General features: G+C 41.6%; 1 protein-coding gene across 2 annotated transcripts; it reads right to left on the bottom strand.

Moving 5' to 3' along the window:
• Nucleotides 1-3,599: 3,599 nt before the first annotated feature.
• znf16l (zinc finger protein 16 like) lies at nt 3,600-21,228 on the bottom strand. Of its 2 annotated transcripts, XR_014873089.1 has the most exons (4): nt 20,298-21,228; nt 18,213-18,425; nt 5,255-6,437; nt 3,600-5,214 (listed from the first exon to the last, which is right to left on the bottom strand). XR_014873089.1 is itself a non-coding variant. In XM_085153990.1 (3 exons), the coding sequence occupies exons 1-3, from the start codon at nt 21,043-21,045 to the stop codon at nt 5,731-5,733; spliced, it is 1,668 nt and encodes a 555-aa protein (XP_085010116.1). In that variant the 5' UTR covers nt 21,046-21,228; the 3' UTR covers nt 3,600-5,730. The 2 variants fall into 2 exon arrangements, 1 of the variants encoding a protein (XP_085010116.1); XM_085153990.1 differs by having other exon boundaries at nt 3,600-6,437.
• Between the last annotated feature and the right edge of the window lie 4,338 nt (nt 21,229-25,566).

A 25,566-nucleotide genomic window follows, 5' to 3' on the forward strand; every position in this document is an offset into this window, starting at 1 on the left:
TGGGTCTGAAGGATTTTATTGCCATATTTGTCAGCATGTATATCCCTCCATGCAGCATGCAGCAGTGCTTTCTCACCGCTGCTCTACTTTTAGCAGTTTTCCGGATCCAGTTCCAGTTGTATAAATAACAGCAAAAGTAACTAGAAACCAGAATTGCACTGATGAATACCTGGTAGGCAAAACCTCCTTCTTGACCAATTGTTGCTTTGTATATTTCATGATCATGCACACCTCTGTACAAGGAGAATAAGAGTGTCTAAAGTTTTGTAGTAGTGTCTTAGGTCTTTTCCAGACCGCACAGCGATGTATGCCGACCTATATTCACTGTGTGTGTAGTGGTAATTCAATTCAATTCAATTTTATTTATATAGCGCCAAATCACAACAACAGTCGCCTCAAGGTGCTTTATATTGTACAGTAGATCGTACAATCATAGGGATAGGGTAGGTAGTAGTTTCTGCTACATAGGTAGTCCCTATGTTGCAGAAACATGTGTTTATTTATTGGAAAGAGGTTGCTTCTACATTGCTTAGCACTATATTTTACCCGTCTTTTAGCCCTTACAGACAGGGGTTGTGTTGTGCTGATGGGCCAATGTCACTTACACCAAGAAAAAGGGTGAAATGTTCTGTTTGTGCACTGAAATGATGTAGCACCTCTGTTAAACCGTCATCTAACGTTGCTTTAAAAAGAAAACATTCCTACATTATCCTATAATAGAATATAGTGAAGAAAACAAATTAAGAAAAACATGGAAACACCGCTAAAGTTCAATGTGTAGGCTAAAAATAATCCAGACAAATCTATAACCTATTTTAAAACCTTAAAACACTGAAGATGGTAGAACACCATAAACTTAATCAATGACAATAATACTTTTGTATCTCGATATGTTTTAAAACACATTCAATCACACATTCATGTTTCACAGCAGCTGTAGCTGAAGAAGACGCCCGTGCAGAATATTAAAGAAGCAGGAACCAGCTGGACTGCAGAGTCGATTAATGTTTGCAGACAAGAGCATAAATGTGCCAAACTTTGAAATGTTAAATACAATAAATGTCTTGGCACTGAAGAATGAATAAAGCACAGTGGATGTGTTCTCTCGTCAGCGACGCTGGTCCACTATCTGACTGAGGTCTGAACATCTGTGCACATCTGTCTGTGGAGGGAAGTCAGGTTAAAGAAGCTACGACATGAAATTATGAGTTGGGCTACCACAGAGCACAGCTGACTGTATGGATATCTTTCAGGCAGTTTTAATGCGTTACTCTGTCTTAAAACACAAAATGCAGGAATAGAACCTGACATTGAGATCGTGAGGTGACTGGCACTGATTCAATTCAGTTTTATTTAAAGTCACCGCACCTCGCTGTGGCTTCTCCTCCGTGGCTGCTGGGCGACCCCACGTCTGGGGCTCTCCTCATCTCCTTCCAGGAAGGTGGCAGTAAGCCGCTCCGGTGGTCCTCCTTGGGCTTTCACAGTCTGGGGGGCCTTTGGATGTCTGGGCCCAGGTCTCCTCCATATCTGCCCCATGCTCTGGGGGGCGGGGCTATGGCTTCCCACACCCTCTAGCACATAAGTGTCAAACTCTGGCCCGTGGGCCAAATTTGGCCTGCAGCCTAATTACATTTGGCCCGTGAAGCCATACCAAATTACTATCAGAGCTGACCTACTGGTATTATACAGCTAATATATATATTGTTTAGTATTAAGCTTTGCTTGTTCCACATTCAGTTTTTCAGCAAAACGTGTTTGAGTCCATAAGAAAAGATTCATTCTTATATCTGGAGGAAGATTTGTTTTTTCAATAAATATTAACGTTAGCTCACGACTTTGTTCCAGTTTTGAATTTTGGCCCACTGTGTATTTGAGTTTGACACCCCTGCTCTAGCAGATGTTACATGGAGAAACCTTATGAACTCAAGCTCACACACACAGACTATATCTTCCTTGGCTGCTGCCTTAAACCATATCGTGCGCTGTCCGTCTTGCGTGCTGCTCAATAACATTCAATATTTAGTATTTACTGTTACTTACACCTATGCAGGTTGTTGCTCTCATCTCTGTATTGAGTTGTTTGTTTTCTTTGTACATCTTTTAACAGGTGATCCAACGGATTTTCTCACTGTGTTCTCTTACTGTCCCCCCTTCCCCTCAGTTTCTCTTCCTCCCTTTCTGTCTAATTGTCTGTCAAGTGGACCAACATGGCATTGCCATATTTTCTCCACTTGAAAGAATTAATCCGCTGGGCATCTTTCCTGGCTTTCAGACAACAATTGTGATTGCTAAAGAACCAAACGGGACAGGCAAAAAAAAAAGAAAAGAAAAAAGATGCTTTAATAGGTTATTAATGTGTTATTAAATGGAAACAGGCAGTTTTGCATTCTGCAGCTCTGCTTCCTGCTTATTACACAGAATCTACCAGGAGTAACCGTATGGTGATAACTTAGAAATTACCACATAGTATTCTGGTTCCCCTTGTTATCCTACTATAACCCCTTTATTACTGAGCTGTAATAATGTAGAATGGGAGGGAGAGCCTTCAGTTTTCAGGCCCCTCTTCTGTGGAACCAGCTTCCAGTTTGGATTCAGGAGACAGACACTATCTCTACTTTTAAGATTAGGCTTCAAACTTTCCTTTTTGCTAAAGCATATAGTTAGGGCTGGACCAGGTGACCCTGAATCCTCCCTTAGTTATGCTGCAATAGATGTAGGCTGCCGGGGGATTCCCATGATGCATTGTGTTTTTCCTTTCCAGTCACCTTTCTCACTCACTATGTATTAACAGACCTCTCTGCATTGAATCATATCTGTTATTAACCTCTGTCTCTCTTCCACAGCATGTCTTTATCCTGTCTTCATTCTCTCACCCCAACCAATCACAGCAGATGGCCCCGCCCCTCCCTGAGCCTGGTTCTGCCGGAGGTTTCTTCCTGTTAAAAGGGAGTTTTTCCTTCCCACTGTCGTCAAAGTGCTGCTCATAGGGGGTCATATGATTGTTGGGTTTTTCTCTGTATCTATGAAGCGCCTTGAGGCGACTTTTGTTGTGATTTGGCGCTATATAAATAAAATTGAATTGAATTGAATTGTAATAGAAAGTGTTACCATTTTTTTCTTTCAGTGGCTAATGACTTTTCTGCAATTCACAATTTTGTATCATCAAACACACAAACTGTAGAATTAGGGTTTAAATATAAACACCAAGTAGCATCAGGACAGCAAACATATCACAAAAGCCAAGTTTTGTTGCTGTTACACAAACAGTCTATGTGGGTGGTGCTGTCCAAAAGCTTCATCAGGTCCATCCATTTAGTTACTCATGTAAGAGGGATCCTGGAGATTCAGCGGGTTTGAACAAATCAGTTAATATGAACCTACTAGAGTCAAACTGTTACAAAGATTCATGATTTAAACATACGTCAACCATGTTGGTCAAATAAGAAATGCTTTGCCTTTCTGATTCAAATATCCCAGCATGTCATCAAATTTGTGAATGCATAAAAAAAGACCAGTGTTTTACTGGCCTGGTAACAAAGATCATTTTATTACTTAAATAATATGAGGAGTAACATAGTGTATGATAGAGGAGCCAATACTTATAGTTAGATTTATTTTTATTCATATTTTCAGAAGATAAAAAGTCTACACAATGCTGAGGAAGAAAGCCATTCACTCGGGGAAGCGATTTTTGCTGACCGTTAATCTGGGAAGGGTTAAAGGCCATTTCCAGCAATCCCATCTGTCATTCTGCAGTGAGAACAATTATTCACAAGTGGATAATATTCAAAATACTGACCCAGGGTTTGATGTCACAGTAAATTCACATGAAGAAATTGTAAATAAACAAACACAAAATATTATTTGGTCTGCTTGTTTTGTTTTGCAGCCACGTGATTTTCTAATACTGCAGCAGGACAATGACCACAAAACAGAAAATATAAAACAGAATGGTTAAAAAACAGAAAAGTCAAAGTCCAGACCAACAATGAACTGAACCAACGCTGTAAACAAGAGTAGGCCAAAGTCCCTCCACAACAATGTGATGAGGAGACTGATAAAGTCACACAGAAAACATCTTCAAGTGGTTCTCCAAGTTACTGAGTTCATGGAGTGTACTTAGCTGTTCATACGCCATTACTCCAGTTTGGCATCGTTTTTGGTAAATTATTAATATGCGTTGTTGTTTCAGGATCTTTTGAAATAAGTGCAGAAAGTTCAGTGTTCCAGAAACAAAGTTCAACACACACAGGCTTTTCTTTCTTTTTTTGCTTGTTCAACAAACCTAAAACCCAAGTTGGGAATAACAGCTATCACAATAGTGATTAACAGCTGTCTCTGTTAAGCCGAGCTCTGTGTGCACTCATATAAAAACGGGACTTTTGCACGTCATATGACTCTTCCGCATACAGTGATCTCTTGGCTTTTTCCCCAATCGAATCACAAATGTTACCAGATGATGATGATAAATATAAAGAATATACAAAATGTAAATTAAACGCAACATTTTTATTGACATGATGAGAGAATAATGCTGCAGAAAGTTATTAATGTGCTGTTTTATTGCACAGAGTGCTTCAATTAATATTTTAATTCGAGTTAGTAACTTTAGCTCTGAGTGCTGCTTTTTATATCGACATTGACAGCTGCACATCGGAGCTCTGAAGATTTAATTTGGACATATTTAAATACTAACTATATTAACTATACGCTAATAAAAGAGATGTGTAAATCGCCTTAATTTGTCAGCAGATTAAAATGAAATTAATTTTAATGACTGAACCGGTATTCTTGATGTGTGGACAATGAGCTGCAACTCCGGGAGAATAAAATCACTTCTCAAATCTAAAATCAACCCCTCTGCAAAGGACCAGATGATTTCTTATGTCCTTATGTCCTAGCTTTAATTCTCAATGTCAGGTGAACTTGTCATTATGGCAAAAAAAAAAAAAAAAAGAATTAGCCAAAGGCTTGCCTGATATGTGACCTTGTGGATGCAATATTAACAACAGACAAAATGAAACCTGGTTTAAAAATATAATATTTTGACATAATTTAGAAATGTGGCTGTGAATATGATATTCTTACCATTAGAAAGGAAGAAATCTAGGACCTTACCTGTTACACATAGAAACTAACAAGTTTCTGTGGCTGTTCAAGCAGTTTTAAATTTAAAAACTATGTTGTGCTTTACTTCAGGAAATAGTTAAGTGACTTTAAAGACAGCAGGCTCTTGAGAATTTAGCTATGACACACCTGCCGTCATGTTTATATGTATAAGCACCATACTATACACTATACACCATAGGACTTCCTGCAAGCTCAATGTATACACATTGAAAACTGCAAGACAGGTAACTTGTACCAGGGGTTTGCTTAATAATCATAGAAATATCATTTTTCCGGTGATTTCCGATTATTCTCAGACTTCATCTGGTGATGAAGGCGTTGCGATACTGTTGAAAGCTAAAGAACAATTCAATGTATTTGCCTTGAGGTCAGTTTATTCAAGACACTGAGGCTCATCAAGCACATCTCCATCATGAATGTAACAGAACATGAACATTGGGGCATCATCTCATAAAACCGAGTCTTCACATGTCCAGCGTCTTCACGGTGTTATCAGAGAGCGCTGAAATTACGACTTATGAGTCAAACTCTGGATCACAATCTATCTTTGATGTACATTTTAGACTTCCTAGGAGTGTGGAGAACAGAAGCAGAGGCCGATTACTGTCCCGGGGTGCAGCGGTGACTCTTGTAGGTGCCCAGATGTCGGAAGCTGCGCCCGCACTGCTGACAGCGGTAGGGTGTGGCCCCGCTGTGAATCCTCTGGTGGGTGTACAAGTTTCCCAGTTCTTTAAAGCGCCGTCCACACTGAGGACATGCGTATGGGCTCTCACCAGTGTGCACCCGTTGGTGTCTCTTGAGTCCCGACAGCACAGAGAAACCTTTCCCACACTGAGGGCAAGGAAACGGGCTCTGGGCACCGCTGTGAATTAGCCTGTGGCTTTTTAAGCGGGCCGCATGGCGAAATCTCTCCCCGCACTCCGGACACACGAAGGGTTTTTCTCCAGTATGGATGCGCTGGTGCTGCCGCAGGTTGCCGAGGTAGTTGAAGCGGCGGCCACAGTCCCCACATTCATACCCCCCCTCAATTTTTATCTCCTTTTTTATAGGACCCCCTCCTTGACTGATGCTTGCAACAGACCCAAATTGTGTGCTTCCCTCATTTTGGCTCCCACCAGCCCTCCTAGAATCACCGCTGCTATCTCCCATGGAGGGTGTAGTGGAGGACGTGGACTGGAGCGCCTGGAGAGCCAGGGCTCCAGCAGAGTCTGAGTGGATTAGTTTTACGTGCTCCTCCAGGAAGAAAGAGTCAGGGCAGAAGGTTCCACACATTGAGCAGATGTAGGTGTGACTGGATAACTGCTGGTCTGAAACAAAGACAGTTAAATTTACAATAATGAATAACACAGCAGCAGGGAATAAATTGCATTACAGTCTGAAAGTGCTGTAACTAAGTTTAAGGATATAATTCCTCCACTGTTATCGTCTTCGATGACATGTTCCAACATAGAGGAGAGCGGCTACCTGAGCTCCCCCCAGATCTAGTTGTTCATAGTGTTACATCCTCACTGGATGTGACTTTGGATACTGTAACTACTCTAAAAAGAAAGTCTCAAATCAGAAGTGCTCTAATGGGGTGATATGGTACTATAAGGTGGGTGTAGCTCAAGTGGTAGAGCGGGTCACCTACAAACCAGAAGGTTGTTGGTTCAATCCAGTCTGCATGCCAAATATCCTTGTGCAAGATACTAAGTAAGGGTGAATGTTAGACACAAACTATGCTGTTAAAAACAATGTAGATAAAAGTGCTTGTGTGAATGAACCAGTCCACTCTTTCTAGTCCCTGTCAGGACTCTTGCTGCAGCATTTTGGATTAGCTGAAGGCTTTTCGGGGAGTTTTAGGACATCCTGATAATAATGAATTACAGTCGTCCAGCCTAATAAATGCATGAACTAGTTTTTCACTCTGAGACAGAATATTTCTAATTTTAGAGATGTTGCACAAATGGAAGAAAGCAGTCCTACATATATGCACTGAAGGACATATAGTCAAAAATAACTCCAAGATGTCTATTGCCATGTGATGATCCCGAGCTCTGTCTATCCATGAAGCCAGATAACACACACCAGTTACTTAAACAGCAGAAAAGTCTTAAAAACAAAGACCTAGATGTCCTCTAACTTCCTGCTCCTAAATTCAGATAAACTGAGGTCGTTGCACTAAAAATGTTAGAAATATGATATCTAACCAGATCTTTAACCTGGGTGCCATTGCCTTGGCCTGCATTAATAGTGTAAGGAATTTAGGAGTCATTTTTTTAACAGGATATTCTCAATGCACTACTGTAATTAATTATTATCACGTTCCCCCAAAAACTCCCTAAAAAGCCTTCGGTTGATCTAAAATACTGCAGTGACAGCACTGACAGGAACTAGAGAGAGAGCAGATTTCTGCTATATTGGCTTCCCTTCATTGGCTCCCTGTTAAATCTAGAATTACATTGAAAATCCTGTTCCTCACATACAAGGTTTATAATAATTTGCCCTATTCTATATTCTTCTTCTCTTGGCTCTTGACGGAGGTGGTCACACTTTCTCCCTCTCCCTTGTCTTTCCTGCTTGGCTTCTCATGTCTATTGTATAGTCTCGCTTATTCTCCAACCCTAAGAGAGTCTCCCAGACTTGTTCTCTAAAAACCTAAAGAAGAATTATGGATTTGATCAACTGGTCCCTTAATGGAGTCTCGATGGAGGACAGTGAATGACATCTACCAATTCGGAACCATGATAACAGAGTTCCTGGCTGATTGGAGCTGGCTCAGACCTGGCTTACTAAAGAACAAGAAGCGGCTACAGCTGTTCAAAATCCCACAAGGCTGGCCGACATGATAGACGATGGGCAGGGCTGTGAGTACTCAGACTGTGTTTTTGAATGCAATATGGATAACATCTTGAAGAAGAAGAACAGGAATTGAGAGACCTGGTGACCAGTGACGGACATTAGACCAACTGTAAAATTGGAAGCAGTTTGTTCGCACTAACCAAAACAGCTACCATCTTCATCTCATGGCGCCAGCTGGATGCTCAAGGCAAAAGCTGACAGGAATAACAATCCTCCTTTAGATAACAAAACTGTGTTGTGACTTTCTCCCTCCTCATTCAAGGCCACCCGCGTCGACCGAAGATTGTTGACTTTTGGTGAAGGGACACTTTCTCTCGGCTGAACACACACACACACACACACACTCATACGCACACATATGCATGTACACTGACACAGACCTACAATCACCCCCCCCCCCCCCCCCCAAATGCCTTCGAAGCTTATGTCTTCTATGTAGTGAGCTGTGCTGATTCATGTGCTGAGGTGTTTTTTTCTATTCTCAAACTGATCTCCCTGTCTGAGCTCAGTCTGGGGGGGGGGGGAGTTATTTTTTCTCCTCGTCTTTCCTCATGTTGTGCATTTTCCATTGTTCTCCAAAAGTTGATTCTGTTCATCTGGACGTAGCATTTTCAGTGGGAGAAACGTCCAAGTGACTTCTTCAGTCTCAGCTGACTGCAGCTTTCAATCTTATAAACAGTACATTTGCATAATGACTGAAACCAGCCCACTGAAGGAACAATGAGCCGGAAGGTCAGTTCCTTAATCTTAATTATGCAAATTCTTATGACCATTGATCAACAACCACTGACCAAAACCCACTGATCAAACGCTACGTCCAGATGAACAGAATCAACTTTTGGAGATTTACTTTCCTGGATGATTGAGAAGGCATCAATACATTTTCCATTGTTTCGTGGCAGGCAGAAACATGGGCTCCCCAGTTTCACCCATCGTGGCCAATTTGTACATGGAAGAAGCAAAAAAGAGGGCTTTGCTATCCTACCCTGGAACACCACCAAGCCATTGGTTCAGATATGTGGATGACACCTGGATGAAAATTAAATCTCAGGATGTCCCACAATTCAGGGATCACATTAAATCTGTGGACCGACACATCAAATTCACCAGGGAGGATATGAAAAGTGGCAGGTTAGCCTTCTTAGACTGTGAGATTTCCATCAGTAATGGGGGACATCTAAAAGCTGACGTGTACCGTAAACCTGGTTTGACTCTCATCATCCACTGGTGCATAAACTGGGTGTCATCAGGACGCTACAACACAGAGCGAACACCATCCCCACTGACACAGCGGCCAGGGAGGCAGAAGAACATCACATCAAGAAGGCCCTGAGTAAATGTGGTTATCCCAGCTGGACTTTTCTCAAAGCTGGAAAGACACCTAAAGAAAGCTCCAGCCGACCCAGGAGAGAAGGACAACCGCTGCCTAAGCAAAAACCTGTAGTGATCCGTACGTGTCAGGAGTATCGGAGCAGCTGAGACGCATTTTTTATAAACACCGGGTCTCTGTGGCTTTTAAACCCCAAAACACGCTGCGCCAAAAATTGGTCCACCCCAAGGATCGGGTCCCCCGACACAAACAGAGTAACATAGTGTACGCTGTTAAGTGCAGGAGGATTGGCAGGATTTATACATCAGGGAAACCAAACAACCTCTGGCGAAGCGGATGGCACAACACAGAAGAGCCACCTCATCAGGCCAGGACTCTGCAGTCTATTTACAGCTACAGGCCAGTGGACACTCTTTCAATGATGAGGATGTAACATCCTGGACAGGGAGGAATGCTGGTTTGAGGGCGGAGTCAAGGAGGCCATTTACGTGAAAAGGGAAAGACCATCTCTGAATCGAGGAGGGGGCCTAAGGGTACATCTGTCACCATCTTACAATACTGTGATTGCAGCCATTCCCCAACTCTCTGTGAATGGGACTCATGGTTATTGATCAGTGGTTGTTGATTAATGGTCATGACCTCCCAGCCCATTGTTCCTTCAGTGGGCTGGTTTCAGTCATTATGCAAATGTGCTGTTTATAAGACTGAAAGCTGCAGTCAGCTGAGACTGAAGAAGTCACCTGGATGATGACAAAATGTTTCTCCCACAAAACGCTACGTCCAGATGAACAGAATCAACTTTTTAATTTCCTGGATGATTGAGAATGCATCAAGACCATTGAAAGTTTAGTTGAAGCAGCACTGACAGCACTATGTTGTTTTCTGAAACCAGACTGATTATGGGAGAGAATATTATTAGAGTCTAAATATTTCTTTAACTGATCATTCTCAAGCACTTCAGTTTCTCAAGCACTCCAGCTAGTCTCCAAAGTTTAGAAACGGGTCGATGGTTAAATGGGTCTAAAATAGGATCACCACCTGTAATTCATCCAGAGCCACATGAAAGACCATCACCTGTTATGGGTTTGGGTACAATACCTTTTCACATAGGTCCATCACAAGATACAAGACTGAAGCTGTGGAACCCCCACAGGTGTGCTCTACTGTGATAAGGGTCCCTCATGAACCCATTCAACACGAGTTCATGAGAAATGACTTAACTTCTGGATTTTCCACTGGAAGGTGCTGATGATTCAGAAATCTCAGTGTTAACAAGGGCAGGCTATTACTGGCAAGTAGTTTCTGATAAGGTTGAAAGATTTACAAAATCACTAGAAGCTGTCGAAAGTAGGTTTTGGATAGACATTGCAAGGGCCAATTGCAACTTTGAGTGTCACTGATGCAACTTGCATGTAAATCAGTGTAGATCTGCAGTCAGATTCCTAAACAGCTTTATGCCTTCCAGGAAGTGGAGTCACTTGGCACTGTTCATGAGAAAACCCCGAGTCCAGAGGAAATGGAGGCTTTTTGCAGCTTTGAACAGACTGTAGCACGGAAGGATGGTCACCATCAAGTTGAGCTACCATGACGATGTGACAGACCTGATCTTTAGAGCTGCAAAGGGACAGTTTGAAGGCCTTATCAGGAGAATGAAAACCAATGCAACTTTGCACATGAAGTACAATGATGTTACAAAGGATTACCTGCAGCAAGATATCTGTGAGAATGTACAAGAAACATTTCAGAGGTGGAGCATAAATATAAGAGAGTTAAGAGTGGTGATGCATCATCACATCACTGCTAACTGACTTGGCCTAACCTTAATCCAAATATGGTAAATGTGCCAATCATATTCAGACTCACAATGGCTTTCCTTTAGATAGCTCTAGGACTGGGGTCGGCAACCCTGGGCACGTGTGCCACAGTTGGCACGCAAAGGGTTAACTGATGGCACGACCATAGCTGGACTGGCCCTCGATGGTGATTTTTTGTTTTTATGGGCCGATGATTATTATTTTTTTAGTAACGGTATAAACAATGAAAGATGGTGGATTGGCCAGATGCTGGCAGATGTGTAAAAATAACTCCGTTGTTTGGTGGTGGCATCGCGGTGCTTCCACAGATTCAATAACATTAGCAAGTGGTGGAGGCTAGCAGGTGGATGAGGGAAAGGTTAGGCAGGAGGAGCAGAGACCCGAGGCGGCCGCCGGTCTGAGTGTCAGGTGAACTGAACTTCAGGTAAGAAGTTATGACCTGCAGTCTATCTGGGTCAGATATAAACCAAGTTTAGGTGGAGTTTATTTTCCTTGTGCTGAGTTTTTACAGTCAGTTACAATAACTCATACTGCGTACTAGCTAGCATGACGGTGTTTCTATACAGCTGGGTGGGTGCTATGATTTTACTGATAGTGAACTTTATTTTATTCATGAGGTTAGTTAGTAGGGTTGCCAACCGTGCCGTAAAAAACTGAATCGTCCCGCATTCAGAGAAAATATTACGCGCTTCGTATTGAGCTGAAAAGGAACACAGTTTGTCCCGGACTTCAGCTAGGATGGAAAAAGACACAAAGCTGGAGTCATTCTGCGTCTTTACACTGTCAGCTGCCTTTTCTTCTCTCATTCAATCATGAAACTGATCAATGATCAGCTGATCGGTATTTCTGACACAAGTCCCGTCTCTCCTTTGTTTATCTCCAACTTTGCGCCAGAAAGAGGAAACCAGCGGATGTCATGAAGATGAAACCAGGAGATGTCCTTACTGAATCATCAGAGCTGAACAGGTGATGAAGAAACAGGTTTACCTTTTAGGTGACATGAATGAGTTGGAGGGAAGTTATGAACTGTTTCTGAGAGACAGATAACCCCAGGATACTTTTTTAGGTAACTGACAGCTGGTAACTGTGCAGGGGCGGGTCTAGCAAAGTTTTGCCAGGGAGCCAGGTAGAGCATTAACAGGGAGAGGGGGGCACAAAGAAATACTTTCTTGTTCTCATTTAAAATATCTAGTTTGTCTTAAATAATTATCTGAAGCTTAAACCAAAGTTTTTACCTGATGTAAAATGTATAGAAATCATACATATACCAACAAGACTGTACATCACTGTCACAACAGCGTTTGTTTTCATTCAAAGGCTTTAATACCTGGTGGGCCGGTCTGTAGTCAAAATGCCTGGGCTGATTTTTTGTCCCAGTCCAGCCCTGGGCACGACACGCAGTGAATTAAAAAATAAATGGCAAATTAGCTCACATAGACACATTAGTTGTGCTGCTTCTTAATGACGGTATCTTAGCTAACAACCCCAACCACCAGATTCAACTTGTAATTGGCTAAAAATCACTTAGCCTACGGGTGAGAGGGGCGTTGCTAGCTGTCAGTCTTTTCAAGCAATGTTGAAATTTCCACATTCTGACACTTCAAAAGCTTCAGGAGCTCTCCGCTCAGCGCAGCAACTGTTAATATAGAGTGTTATTAAATTTATTGCTAATGCAATTATATGGCACATTGACTTCTGAGGAAATTTTAGAGGGCACTCGTCATCAAAAAGGTTGCCTACCCTTGCTCTAGGACAACAGGACACATGCTGTTTGGTTTCTGTGGCTTGATGGACCTCCAACCAAAGGCTGCAAAACTGAGTTGTGCATCATGTGAATGAGCGTTCAAAGGAGCTTGCAAAGAAAAGCGTCTGAACTTCTTTAAGTTGCTTGAAGACGTTTCACCTCTCATCCATCTTCAAGCAACTTAAAGAAGTTCAGACACTTTTCTTTGCAAGCTCCTTTGACTACGATGACCTGGATGACTGAGAACCTTCACAGACATGTGAATGAGTGGTATTTGGTGTGTTAGCCGGCCTATTCCTGTTAGCTGCAACCATAAGAAAACATCTCAGGCAGTAGGGCTGCTCAATTAATCTAATTTTAATCTGGATTACGATCTGGGCTTTCAACGATCATTAAAAATGACTGAGCCGATTATTAGCCCCTCCCTCGTGCTTTACTCTCGCGCTGCTCCGTGTGGCAAATCGAGCGCACCTCTCTGAGTTTCAAACACGTGTCACAACAATTAAGAGCAGCGGTCCCCAACCTGTTTTGCGCCACGGACCGGTTTATGCCCGACAATATTTTCATGGACCGGCCTTTAAGGTGTCGCGGATAAATACAACAAAATAAAACCAGTACCGGTACTGAAAAAAAAAAAAGATTTATACACACGTGAAAAGACCAAGGAAAACTGAGTTAACGATAAAAACGATAACAAAATAAGGCTGAAAACCGATAAAAACCCTGAAAACTATACATTTCACACCTGAGCCTCAACTCTTGCGGCCCGGTACCAAACGACTCACGGACCGGTACCGATCCGAGGCCCAGGGGTTGGGGACCGCTGATTAAGAGGACCCGAGGGAAGCTCGGAAAGCTAAGCAGAAGTTATTTGGAGAGGAGAGTGATGCTGTTGGTTGAAAAGAGGTAAAAACACTTCAGTGGTGTGGAAACATTACGGGTTCGAGTCAGACGTGGATCAAGTAGACACAGTGTGTAAACTTTGCTACAGTGTCGTAGCTGCACCACAGAGCAACACTGCAAACTTCACTAAACATAGATGTTTACATTTTTAATTTATTTTTTATATTGCAAACATTTGTACTGTTATCAGTATTTACACACTATTTTATATTATTTTGACAATCTTTAAAGTCATTATTCAACACATTGTTATTGTTAAATAAATATTGTCAAATAATCGAGATCTCAATTTCAGTGAAAATAATCGTGATTATCATTTTTGCCATAATCGAGCAGCCCTATCAGGCAGTATGAAACGTTTCCGTTGCAGTTCATGTAATGTGGTGGCTGTATCTCCTGCGGTAGAGCAGGTCACCTACTGATTGGAAGGTTGGTGGTTAGATCCCAGGCTCCTCCAGTCTGCATGCCAAGTATCCTTGGGCAAGATACTCACCCCAAGTTGCTCTCTGATGCATCCATCGGAGTGTAAATGTAGTTAGAAAAGCACTCAGTTTAGAGTCAGTGCTTGAGAGAATGATTGTGTGAATGTGACATGTTGTACAGAGTGCTTTGAGTACTCCGGGAGAGTAGAAAAGCGCTATATAAGAATCAGTCCATTTACCATTTGTGGAGAAGGCCTTTTTGGTTACCACAACAGCAAAGGAGATTCTGTCAAACGCAGCCATGAATCTGTGCAAATGGGACAAAATCACCAGATCTGAGAGTTATGTGGACAGACAGTGCACACAAATGAGGTGGTCGTGGAAATGTCAGAATCAGAATCAAGTATGTGTGCGCGTATACAAAGACAATAACAACACGTATGGTGCAGAGAGCAAAAATGTTGGAATGAAATTATGGGATAAATAAGGGATGGATAAGTAATTACATACATAAGAACAAAACAGTGTATGCAGTACGCTTTGATTTCAGCAGGTATGGTCCTGTACTGTGACTGGTACAGGACTATGTGAATGTAGTAAGTATTCATCAAAGTGATGGCCTATAGAAAGACGCTGTCTGCTTGTTTTGGCATACAGTGCTCTGTAGCGCCTACCAGCACCAATGACTTTTTCTGCAGACCTCATTGTCCGTTGTAGTCTGGTCTTGGCCTGTTTGGTGGCTGATCCAAGTCCTACAATAATGGATGAGCAGAGAACAGACTGGATTATAGACTGGATCAACAGTTCCTGAGGCGAGACTGTGGATCCCAGAAACCTGAAGGTTTCAGACACAGTGCTTTTGAGTAAGGTGAGGGGGGATAATGGAGAGTCCACAACTAGGGCTGGGCCATATCATACCGTTCACGGTAATACTGGTATAATGTTGGGCAATGATAAGAAAATGAAATATTGTGATAGAGTATGTGTAAAACATGCATGTGCAGTGCCTTTGTTTTCATACGCACATGGCGGAAAAAGCATGGCGGCGACGGAAAATGAGAAGGGCGAAAGCGGATCGTTGAATGAAACGGATGAACCAAAATTGGTTTGTAAAAATGCTGCAACTTCAGTGGTGTGGCACTGGTTAAGCTTTCGTCTGTCAGATACACAACAAAGCACTATTTTGCACTATTTTAGTACGACTTTGCTAAGCTACGAAGCCGCACTGCTTGATGGATTGTCGGAGCATTACGGCTATCGTAGGCAGGAGCCTCGCAGAGTGATGCGTACTGTGCTTCAACATAATATTACCGTATTGTGTGTATAACCTCTTTTTAACTTTAGTGGATATTATACATGGTTATGCTGAGGATATGTCGGCCAATTTCCACTGGAAATGCCTTTTGGTTAAACTGTCAGCGAGGAATTTGCACTGTTAAATGTTTATATAACTTTAATGCACTTAAAAAACATCTGCTTGTTTAAGTGAAAATACATTGATTTTTTTTTTGGCACTAATAAAGTTGTGGAGTTGTAAAGTATTTTGTTTAGTGTCAATTATATTGTCAGTTATATCGTTATCGCAAATTTTCAAATGTATATTGTGATAAATATTTTTTGTCATATTGCCCTGCTCTAGAACTGGGCAAAATTCATATCGCGATATTTTTTAGCTGGATGGTGATATACGATATATATCTCGATGGTTTTTTTTTTTAAAGCCATAAGGTAAGAACAAAAACAGAGTTCTTTTTGCTGTGTCCCAGATGTCACACAGGCACTTTTATTAGCATACAGCATAGATGTTCATGCAGAAATTACACAAAAATGAATTATGAGCATTTATTAAATAATAATGCTCCATAAATAAAAGAAAACAATGTTGTTTTTGTGCATAACAAAAAGCTCACAATTGTGCAGTATAAACAATGTGTGAAGCACAGTACGTATCACTCCGCGAGGCAACAATCCATCAAGCGGTGCAGATCCGTAGCTTAGCAAAGTCGTACTAAAACATTTTTTTGACAGATTGCTGAGCGCCGTGTTCCACATAAAAACAGTTTGCGGTCATCAAGCACAACCAGAATTCATACATAAGGCGCGCTGTCAATTTATGAGAAAATGAAAGGATTTTAGGCCATGCTAGGCCATGGCATTAGGCGGTTAGCTAGCTAACACGTTGACGGCGTCCACCCCCACGCACGGGGCGATCCGCGGTAACTCGTTAACGGAGATTTGCTGTGTTCATCTTGTCATTGCCTGCAGGCGAAGCTATGGGGGAGGAGGTGGAGTTGTGTTCAGTGAAGGAGAGGCGAGGCCGAGTAACGTTGCGTAGAGACAAAAGTGGATGAAAGAGAGGCAAACTTGCGGCTCCACAAGAATAGTTATAACGTAACATAGACTATATCGATATAAACGATATTCTCACATCTTATATGTCGTATGAAAATATATCGATATTTTTAAAAAACTCGATATATCGCCCAGTCCTACCCTGCTCTATCCACAACCGTCTCTAGTTTTGAGCATATTCAGTTCTGTTACTCTGACTGCACCACAGGGCCAGGTGTTGAACCCCACATCTGGTAAATGGAGTGGTTATTATATAGCGCTTTTCTACTCTGAGTGCTCAGATAGAGTAGAAAAGCGCTCAAAGCTCAAAGCGCTTTATACAACTAAATCTTTCACCCAATCAAACCCACATCCACACCACACAAGCATGTTTTCTAAGTTGTTAAGTGCTTATTATCTAACAGTCATACACATTCAGACACATTCATACACATTCATACTCTGATGAATGCATCGGAGAGCATCCATTCTTGATGAGTCCTGAACTTTGAGGTGTTAACTACTTTACTTGAGGTAGAGGCCATGTTGAATTCCCGACCTCTTTCTTATGTATACAGTGATGCATCAGAGGTCCGTTTGGGGGAGACTCACTTCTATTCTGCCAAAGACTACACTTTCCCCATCTCAGACGGTCAACGTAAGCTGGGGGGACATTGGTCGAGGATGAGTATGGGTAGAGATTCTTAACCAGCTTATGGAGCCACTGGCAGTGACAACTTGACAGACTGCTCTGAAGTGAAGTGCTCTGGATTTGCTCTGAAGTGTTGAAAGTGGGAGGTGTTGTCTTGACTGGAGACAATAACTGACCCTCCCAAACCTGGAGGATCGGGAGAATAGCAGTTTTTTCCAGGGAGTGATGGATGCATTTGTTCATGTAATGTTCGCACTTGTGAGGAAGTTTGCTGAAGAGACCTGTTCGGCTATCATATCCATTAGAGATAAGTTATCCAGCTACCTTACCAAAGTAAGGTAGCTGGATACTGATGAACAACTGCTGATGGGGGGGTGAGGATGTTGTGAATTGAAATTAAATGACACTTTATGATATTGGGTTCAGCTGACTCAGCTTATCCTTCCTTGTCATTTATTACAGTGAATATATAAACTGCAGCTATGTTTAAACTGCTAGTGACAATTATTTATGCCTTATTGTGAAAGGTATAGACAGGAAGTGTTTTTATTTTGAAATGCAGGGAATTATCCTAGTGCTGCTGCTAGCCTCTTGCTGATGTTATGAAGGTGCAGAATATGAAAGTTATGTATCCCTTGCTATTCGTCAACATCAGCATTTTCATCAAGTAAATATTTAGTTTGAAATTGTCGGTTTCAGACGTTATTTGAAACTTCCACCACACAACATGCCTTGAGTTGATTATTGTTGTGAACTGGCACTTAAAGGTGGGTGATTTAGCCATAAATTAAATTCACGATAACATTTATGACATAAACACTAAACATCGCCGAGCACAGCAACCAGGCAGCTGCATTTATTGTGCACAAAATGAAAGTTATTTTCCACACTTCCTTATCAAAGTTTCTGTCACTGTTGACAGACTATCTATGTGTTTTCACCAGTATTATAGCTCAGCTGTATACACTGACCTGGTATTGCAATATTCCACTTGTAATTGCATTCAATAAGTACGGGGTTTTAAAATAATCCGCTACATTCGCACCTGCCTCAGGCCTGTCTGTGCAGTCCTCCAAAGGATTCCCTTCCTCCCCCGGAGAGCTCTGAGGCTCCATAGAGAAGTCGCAAGGCTGGGCACGTGACAGCGGAGTCTGTGCTTGCTCAGGTATCGACCCCTCCCTCGTGGTCGAGTCATCTTCATTCCCATCATTCTCTGTCTCAGTTGTGCAGGCGTTCTCATGATCAGGCTCCTTTATAACTGTGGCACAATAGCAGAAAAATCAGGATTAATATTAATGTTAAAGCCAGTGGTTACCATATAAATAGACCGATACAACAGATCAAATCAATATAAAGACTTGCAAAACTGTCCAGATCTAAAATATTGATATATTATTGGATATTTTTGAACAATTAAGTTCAAAATACAAAACTTGAATTTGCAGAAACGTAAAAGTCAACAATGGAAATCAAATTTATCATGAAGTGTATGAATATATTATTGTATTACATTTTTATGCTGTTCATAAAAAGGTAATGATTGTGCTTGATTGTGATGTCCTGGAGTAAGGTGGTCTGCCAGCACCACTTACCCATAGAGGCCTGTATAGGGTTAGGGTAAGTAAGTGGCCCCCAAATCACATGACTGATTTAAAATGACACAACCTCGCAGTGTCTCGTTTCAACTTTTGTCCAAAGTGTGAACCAATATTAGAGGTGGGGGAAAAAATCGATACTGTGTAGTATCCTGATATTTTGTTTGCTAATAATGTATCGATACAGGGACAGCAGAAATTGATATTTTGTTACAAAAAAGGTTTTTGTGCTCCGACTTCAGAGCATGTTGATCCTTTTTCTGAGCAACAATCCTGACATTCCTTCACTGTCCAAATGTGTTTAACTTTTTTTGGCAGCAATAAACATGACAGTTTACTTATTTAATTTAATTCATGTTTTATTTTAATTAAGTTTAAAACTTTTTTATTTAATGTAAAATTATATTTTGTTTTAATTTACTTTCAAATTCTTCAGTTGCTGAAGGGGCTGCATAGTTTTCATAAACTGCATAGTTCAGAATAGCTATAATTGTACCAGATGGTTGATTCAGTTAAGTTGGACTAGACTGTAATACAAACCGTTCAGTTTGTCAACAATAAAACTGAAATGAGAGAAAGACTGAGTGTGAGACTTTGATATTAGATAAAATGAATATTGATAAAGTTTACCTTTATGTACAGAATTTGAATATCGCAAAATATTTTTAAAAATTGCAATAATATCGTATCGCGAGTTAAATATTGTGATGATATCGTATCGTGGGATGTATGGTGATTCCCACCTCTAACCAATATGTACCAGGGTTTTTTTTATTTTGCTGATAGGCAAAGCAAAATGAGACTTATGATAAATTATTTACACAACGCTTTTCTATGAATGCGTTGTCACATTTAGTGCAATAAGAAAAGGTAAAAACTGGATTTTCTAAAGAAAGCCCTCACAAGCAGAAAGTGCTTGTGAGAAAAACAAAGGAAAAACAAACATGACACTCCCCATTTCTGTAGGAAAATGCACCACACCAACCACTTAGAAAAAAAATTGGGGGGAAAAGGGGAAGAGTGAGAGTGATGATAAAAGATTTGTGACACTCGGCTTATTTGGAGTGTGTAGTTAGTGTGTAGTGTAGTCATTATCTTTTGTGCATCCAAACAGTGGGCCAACTGTTGAATGTCACAGAAGCTGGCAAAAAAAAAAAAAACTACCAAAGACAGTTTGCAACATAAACACTGTCCCCACGTGGACAACAGGAGGACTGATGCACCCTGAACGTGTTGGGCTTGTGATGTCATTAGTTATTTTGTTTCTAGCAGCAAACTGCAAAAACACATAATTTGTTCCCATTTTAACACTACAAAAAAAAAAGTGCCAAAAATGGTCACTATGTGAGAGGTTCACGTGTAAAACGCATGCTCAGTCATGCTTTAGGGCGCATCTGGAGTTGGAGAGCCTTGGGATGCCCTTCAACAAGCCTCGAGAACTACTTCAAGCACTTATACGTTATAAAACCCTCTGTTTTCATATTAGTCATCAAGTTATAAGTAAATAAGCATTATTTATGACTACGTCTACGTACCTTTCAGGTCTGAAGTGTATTCCATTGGTGCCATCCATTCATACTCATACATTCGCTTGCTACCGGAAGGGAGCATGCTGAAGATGTCATCTGTGGTGGACTCGGAGTCTACGTGCATAGACACGGTCCCGGCCATCCCGCTGTCCGACCACAAGTTGAGGGAATGCGGGTCTGGCCCTTGGCGAACCTCCCTGTCACCGGCCTGGTTGCTCTGGTCTCCGTCCATTTCAGCACATCCTCTCGAGTTCTTGTCTTTCATCAGATAGTGACAAATGGCGTCTATATTTTCCTTCTTCACACCAGACATGAGCGCTTTGGCTCTCCGTGGGTCGATATTGTTGTGCTTGGCTCCAGAGCTGAAGTCATGTTTCTTGAAGCCAGCCTCTGCAGGCGGCTCTACGCTCGCTACGCCAGGAAATGCGTCCCTACCATCCCGCTGAACTGTATCCAGTTGTGCTTTTAACATCTCGATTTCTTCGCTTTTCGCGCGAAGTTCCATTTTCAACACTCTTATCCGGATGCTGACCATTTTACGGATCTCGGACAACGCAGTCTCCAGCACTACGGTGATGTTTCTCCCGAGGTGCTCAGTGATGTCGCTAACCGAGCAGAGAAGCTCTTCGTCGGGTTCCAGCTCCACGAAATCACCGTCAGCTGCACTTACTGACCCGGGAGGCTCCATGAAGACGCCGTGGGCTTCAGGAGACAAGCTCGCTTCAGTGAAACTGTGGTTTCGTTTGCGACTCATAGATTATTTGGATGGAGCGCTCTGTTTTCTCCAGTTTGGGTAGCTGAAAGCTATTTAGCAAGCTAATGTTTGGATGGTGCTGAGAGGCGGTCGGATTGTTAGGTTTGCCACACTTAACGCGACTATTACCGGAAATGTCTTTTCACAATAAAAGCATTTCGTGTCGAATAGCTGTTTGGATGTCGGCTCATTACCCATTTTGTTTCGAAACGAGTGAATGGAAGTATTGTTTTCGACACGTGGTACTTGACAGACAGAACAGAGCTGCAGCAATATCAGAGTTTACATGAATTACTATAAGTCAAAAGCATGCAGCAGAAAACGAATGAACTGCACTCAGTGAAAATAGGAATTGAACTGACTGCAATCTTATATTTATTAATTAATTAGCAATTAATATTTATTTCACATATAACTATACCATATAAAATCTATTTGAAAACAAAAGACATATCAGTACATCTGTATATAAACATCTGTATACTTATTTGTACATAATCTGTTCATAACTATTCCCACCTTTTATCCCACCACTCTGTGTATAATCTGCTCCTATTGCACTTACTGCTCTTGCACTTCTGATTAGATGCAACCTGTATTTTGCTATCCCGTATTTATACATGTGTATTTATACAATACAGTTGAATCCTAATCCTAATATCATTAGATACTGTTACGTTCTTAGTCTAGGCAAGTATTGAACGCAACAAGAAGTTGGCCCACTCACACACCACCCAAGCAAGAACACCAACAACAATATCTTTTTAAAGTGCTAAGCAGCCATTTATTTTCTTCAGCAATGAGCAGTGCCAAAAATAACAAACAAAACTCCCCAATGGTCCCTACGCTTTCCTACACAAAATGAAAACCAAACAAAAGACAATTCACTTACCTAACTTTCTAAATGAAAAACAGGAGAAAACTTAAGCAACAAAAATGGCTTCGCACACCTACTAGGCTGCTGCAGTGAAGAAGATATACAAGGTGAACAAAATACACAATTGCTACTTTACAAATCTATTTACAGCTATTTACAAAATTAAGATACTAACACCAGACACACACACAGGGTTATACTTGCAAATCACTGGGCACAGACACTCTACACAGCAACAAATCAAAAGCACATGCTCTTTGTTGGATGGTGGAGGTCAGGAGAGAGGGGACCAGGTGGCTTTCATCCGGTAGTTAAGTACTGGAGGTGATTAGCCAATTATCCAATCCAAGGACAGGAAGAGACTCCACCCAACTACTCAGCAGGCACGCCCAGGTGTCCACCTCCTAAGAGAGAAAAGGGAAAAAACCCACAGCCATCCTCTGGTGGGAGGAGTCACACATAAAACAAACACTGACAACATTGGATCATAACAATACATAAAAACAACACCTTATAAAAACAAAACGCTAGTGACTCTATCAATGTTATTATTGATGGACTGAATTTACAAGTTTTCCTGTTGGATTATTATTATCAGCATGAAAGAGAGATAAGTGGCCAAGGCATGCCTGTTCTCTCCTCAGTCTCTCTCCTCTCAAAGATCAGAACAAAATCAGTGTTAGCTCAGAGTAGGTTAATTAGACAAGTATAATTCAAGTCATTTGATTATTATGTGATTATTATTATTACTTGGTTTGTTGTTTGCTTTGCTCCTGCTAAATTGCTTTACTAAAACAATCTTCAGAAAGTCTAAATTGTGGACATTCCCTTTTTAACCCGCTGCTAAGCAGTAAATGTAAAAATCTGAGTATTAGCCGTTAAATAAACAGTAACACCTTGGAGCTTAGTTTTCCAAGCCACTCAATTTAATCCACCAAGTCCACCTATGTAGAAGGGAGCTTCTGCAACTGTGTGGCTGGTGAAATACTGGGCCTGCAGAGCTATTCATGACCACTGGTTTTTATCAGAGTAGGCAGGGAAGACATCTGGAGGACAGAGGCAGTTAGAACTGGGGGAGTCCCCTCACCCAGCAGCTCCATCTAACTTCTTCAAAGACTACTGGGTAATACTCACAGGAGCAAACATTAGGATTTCTTAAACAAAGAGCCGATTCAGATTTCTGGCTCTACAGATTAACAACGCTTTTCAAAGCTTTTAACCAGCTCAGAAACACAGGCCTACATCATAATTTTACTTAAAAATAAAATCACATCTGAAATTAAGGGAGCACTGTGTGACATGGTTCACTGTATATATCTACAGGATGATTAAAAATGAATTATGTATTAGCAAAAAAGCTGTTTGCATTTTCTACATTTAACCAACAAAGTTTTTTCATTGATATGTTAATATAAAAGTGCTGGTGGGGTATCTGTCCACCTTCTCTGTTTTAAAATGTAATAGATGCCCTTATCTATTTAAAGTGGATAAGGGCATCTATACAAGTAGTTGTATGATGACATGCAGGGTTAAAGTGGACATGAAACACCACATGTGTGAAGACTATTTGAAGCGTGGAGCCCTGCTCTCAAAAACTGGATTTAGGGAATAAGTGCTTAAAGTTAAAATTTTTAGACTATGTTTAGCACCATCTTGTGCCAGTACGAAGCATGACAATTACCCCAGCCTACGCAGCAGCAGAGGAGCCCACCAGTCCAGACCCCCGACCGGGCCAGCCTGCAGCCCCAGAGAGGCGAAGGGGGGTGGGGCGAAGTGGCATGATGCCAATGACCGTTTGCGAGACAACAGCTGGTGTCAGCTCAACCCCTCCCAAGAAGCCTCAATGTCTACGGAGTGCAGGAGTAGAGTGCAAATGGCCAGAAGCAGCAGGTCTAAGTGGCTGAATCTGTGATGATGTCGTGAAGCAATCAATACAGAGGGTATACTGGCGCCTACAGCGAGCAGGAGAGTGCGGTTTAACTGTGGTATAGGCACAAATAAGAAAAGCACAAACAATCAAACATATATTTAAAAAAAACTGGTACAGGAAAGAGGAACTTCAAATAACACAGAGATGTGATCAGAGAACTCTGCATCACAAGTTGAGAAAAGAACATAAATGAAGATCAAGTGTGTGTCCACCTTTATGTGTGGAATGAAACACAAGGTTAAAAGTGTCCGTGATGTCTACAAAGTCCTTTGCCACTGGCTCATCAATAGAACGTGAACATTAAAATCCCTAACAATGAGGACACCATCATATAAAGCATAATGTCAGTCAAGAAACCATAAAAGTCAGTCCATCCATCAATAAACACAGACAAACAGGCACACACATACACAAACATGCATTGCCACCCTCATGTACACATACACAAATATTCAGCACTTGCCCAACATGGAGACAAACAGAAATGAACACTGTACACACGCACACACTCTCCAAACATACTCTACACCCCCACAGACACCACAGCAACAACATAGATAACTATAATGCTTTGAAGCAGCAGCCAGAGAAGATGTGTGTCTGTGAACACCCATGTGTACACCTGTGTGCACATCTGTGTGTGTGAGTGCACTTGTATTCAAAAGGTTTTTCTATGTAACTATCTGATAGTGGGTGTGGTGTGCCATAGCCCCACCTCCTAGGACATGAAGCAGGCATGGAGGAGATCTAAGTCCAGACATCCCGAGACCCCCCAGAGAGCACATAAACCACAATAATGAAGGCAGGACAAGACCACAACCACGCGTCGACCTTTGATTTCGGTCGCACAGACTCCCCGGTACAGGCACCGACGTCTTCTCTCCCACTCCACTGGGTAGCCGCCATTTCAGCCACCATTCGGGCCAGCTCCTCGCCTTGCCGGCCTGGTCGTGGGTCTGCCGTGCCCCCCATCCTGGGTTTCGACATCCCTTTAAACATGCACAACAGACGCTGTGGCATTTTGATCATTTTTATTTGATTAATGAGGGTTGCTGGACACACACAGCTGCAGCTCTCCCACTGCCAGGTCAACATAACAACAACAACATTAACTCAAAATCTAGACTTTTAAGCCGGCGAGGTGTGATTGAAGATGCCACACAGGTGCATCCATTGCACCTGTGCGGCATCGCAAACCACGCCCTGCAACAATGAAGACTGTTATTTTTAGAAACTCCCACCATGCTGTTGAGCTGATGTTGATGCTTTTAAAGTATTCATGTCATTTGATGTTTGAGCTGATAAATGGTAGGTCTGAAATTTCTAGATTATTACATAGTGCCTGTTCTACATCTAAGAAGGTGTGTTTTAACCATCTTGAGATGAAGCCTGTTGGCTAAGAAGTGTTGTTGAAAGTTAGGCAGCTCTAGTCCTCCTTTATCCTTGGTCCTATGTAGCATTTTTAAGCTGATAGGCAGGGGTTTATCTTTCCAAAGGAATTTAGACATATACGAATCCAGAGATAAACAGAGAGAGTAGTTTGTGAGTGCTGGAGAAAAAGCAACACATCATCTGCATAAAGACTGATTTTATGTTCTAGATTCTTACATTTTATGCCCTTAATTACTGGATTCTGCCTAATTGCTGTTGCTAGCGGTTCAATAAAAATTGCAATCAGTGAAGGGGAGAGTGGGCATCCCTGCATGGTGCCCCT

This window comes from Neolamprologus multifasciatus, chromosome 3 (assembly GCF_963576455.1).
Source record: "Neolamprologus multifasciatus chromosome 3, fNeoMul1.2, whole genome shotgun sequence".
Classification (NCBI taxonomy): domain Eukaryota; kingdom Metazoa; phylum Chordata; class Actinopteri; order Cichliformes; family Cichlidae; genus Neolamprologus; species Neolamprologus multifasciatus.

Bases quoted from the DNA above. Each gene is read 5' to 3' on its own strand.
- znf16l (XM_085153990.1), bottom strand. From the start codon at position 21,045: ATGAGTCGCAAACGAAACCACAGTTTCACTGAAGCGAGCTTGTCTCCT. The intron at 18,426-20,297 runs GTACGTAGACGT...ATTGTGCCACAG, and splicing joins ATACACTTCAGACCTGAAAG to TTATAAAGGAGCCTGATCAT. The intron at 6,438-18,212 runs GTGCGAATGTAG...TCTTTGTTTCAG, and splicing joins CACAGACAGGCCTGAGGCAG to ACCAGCAGTTATCCAGTCAC.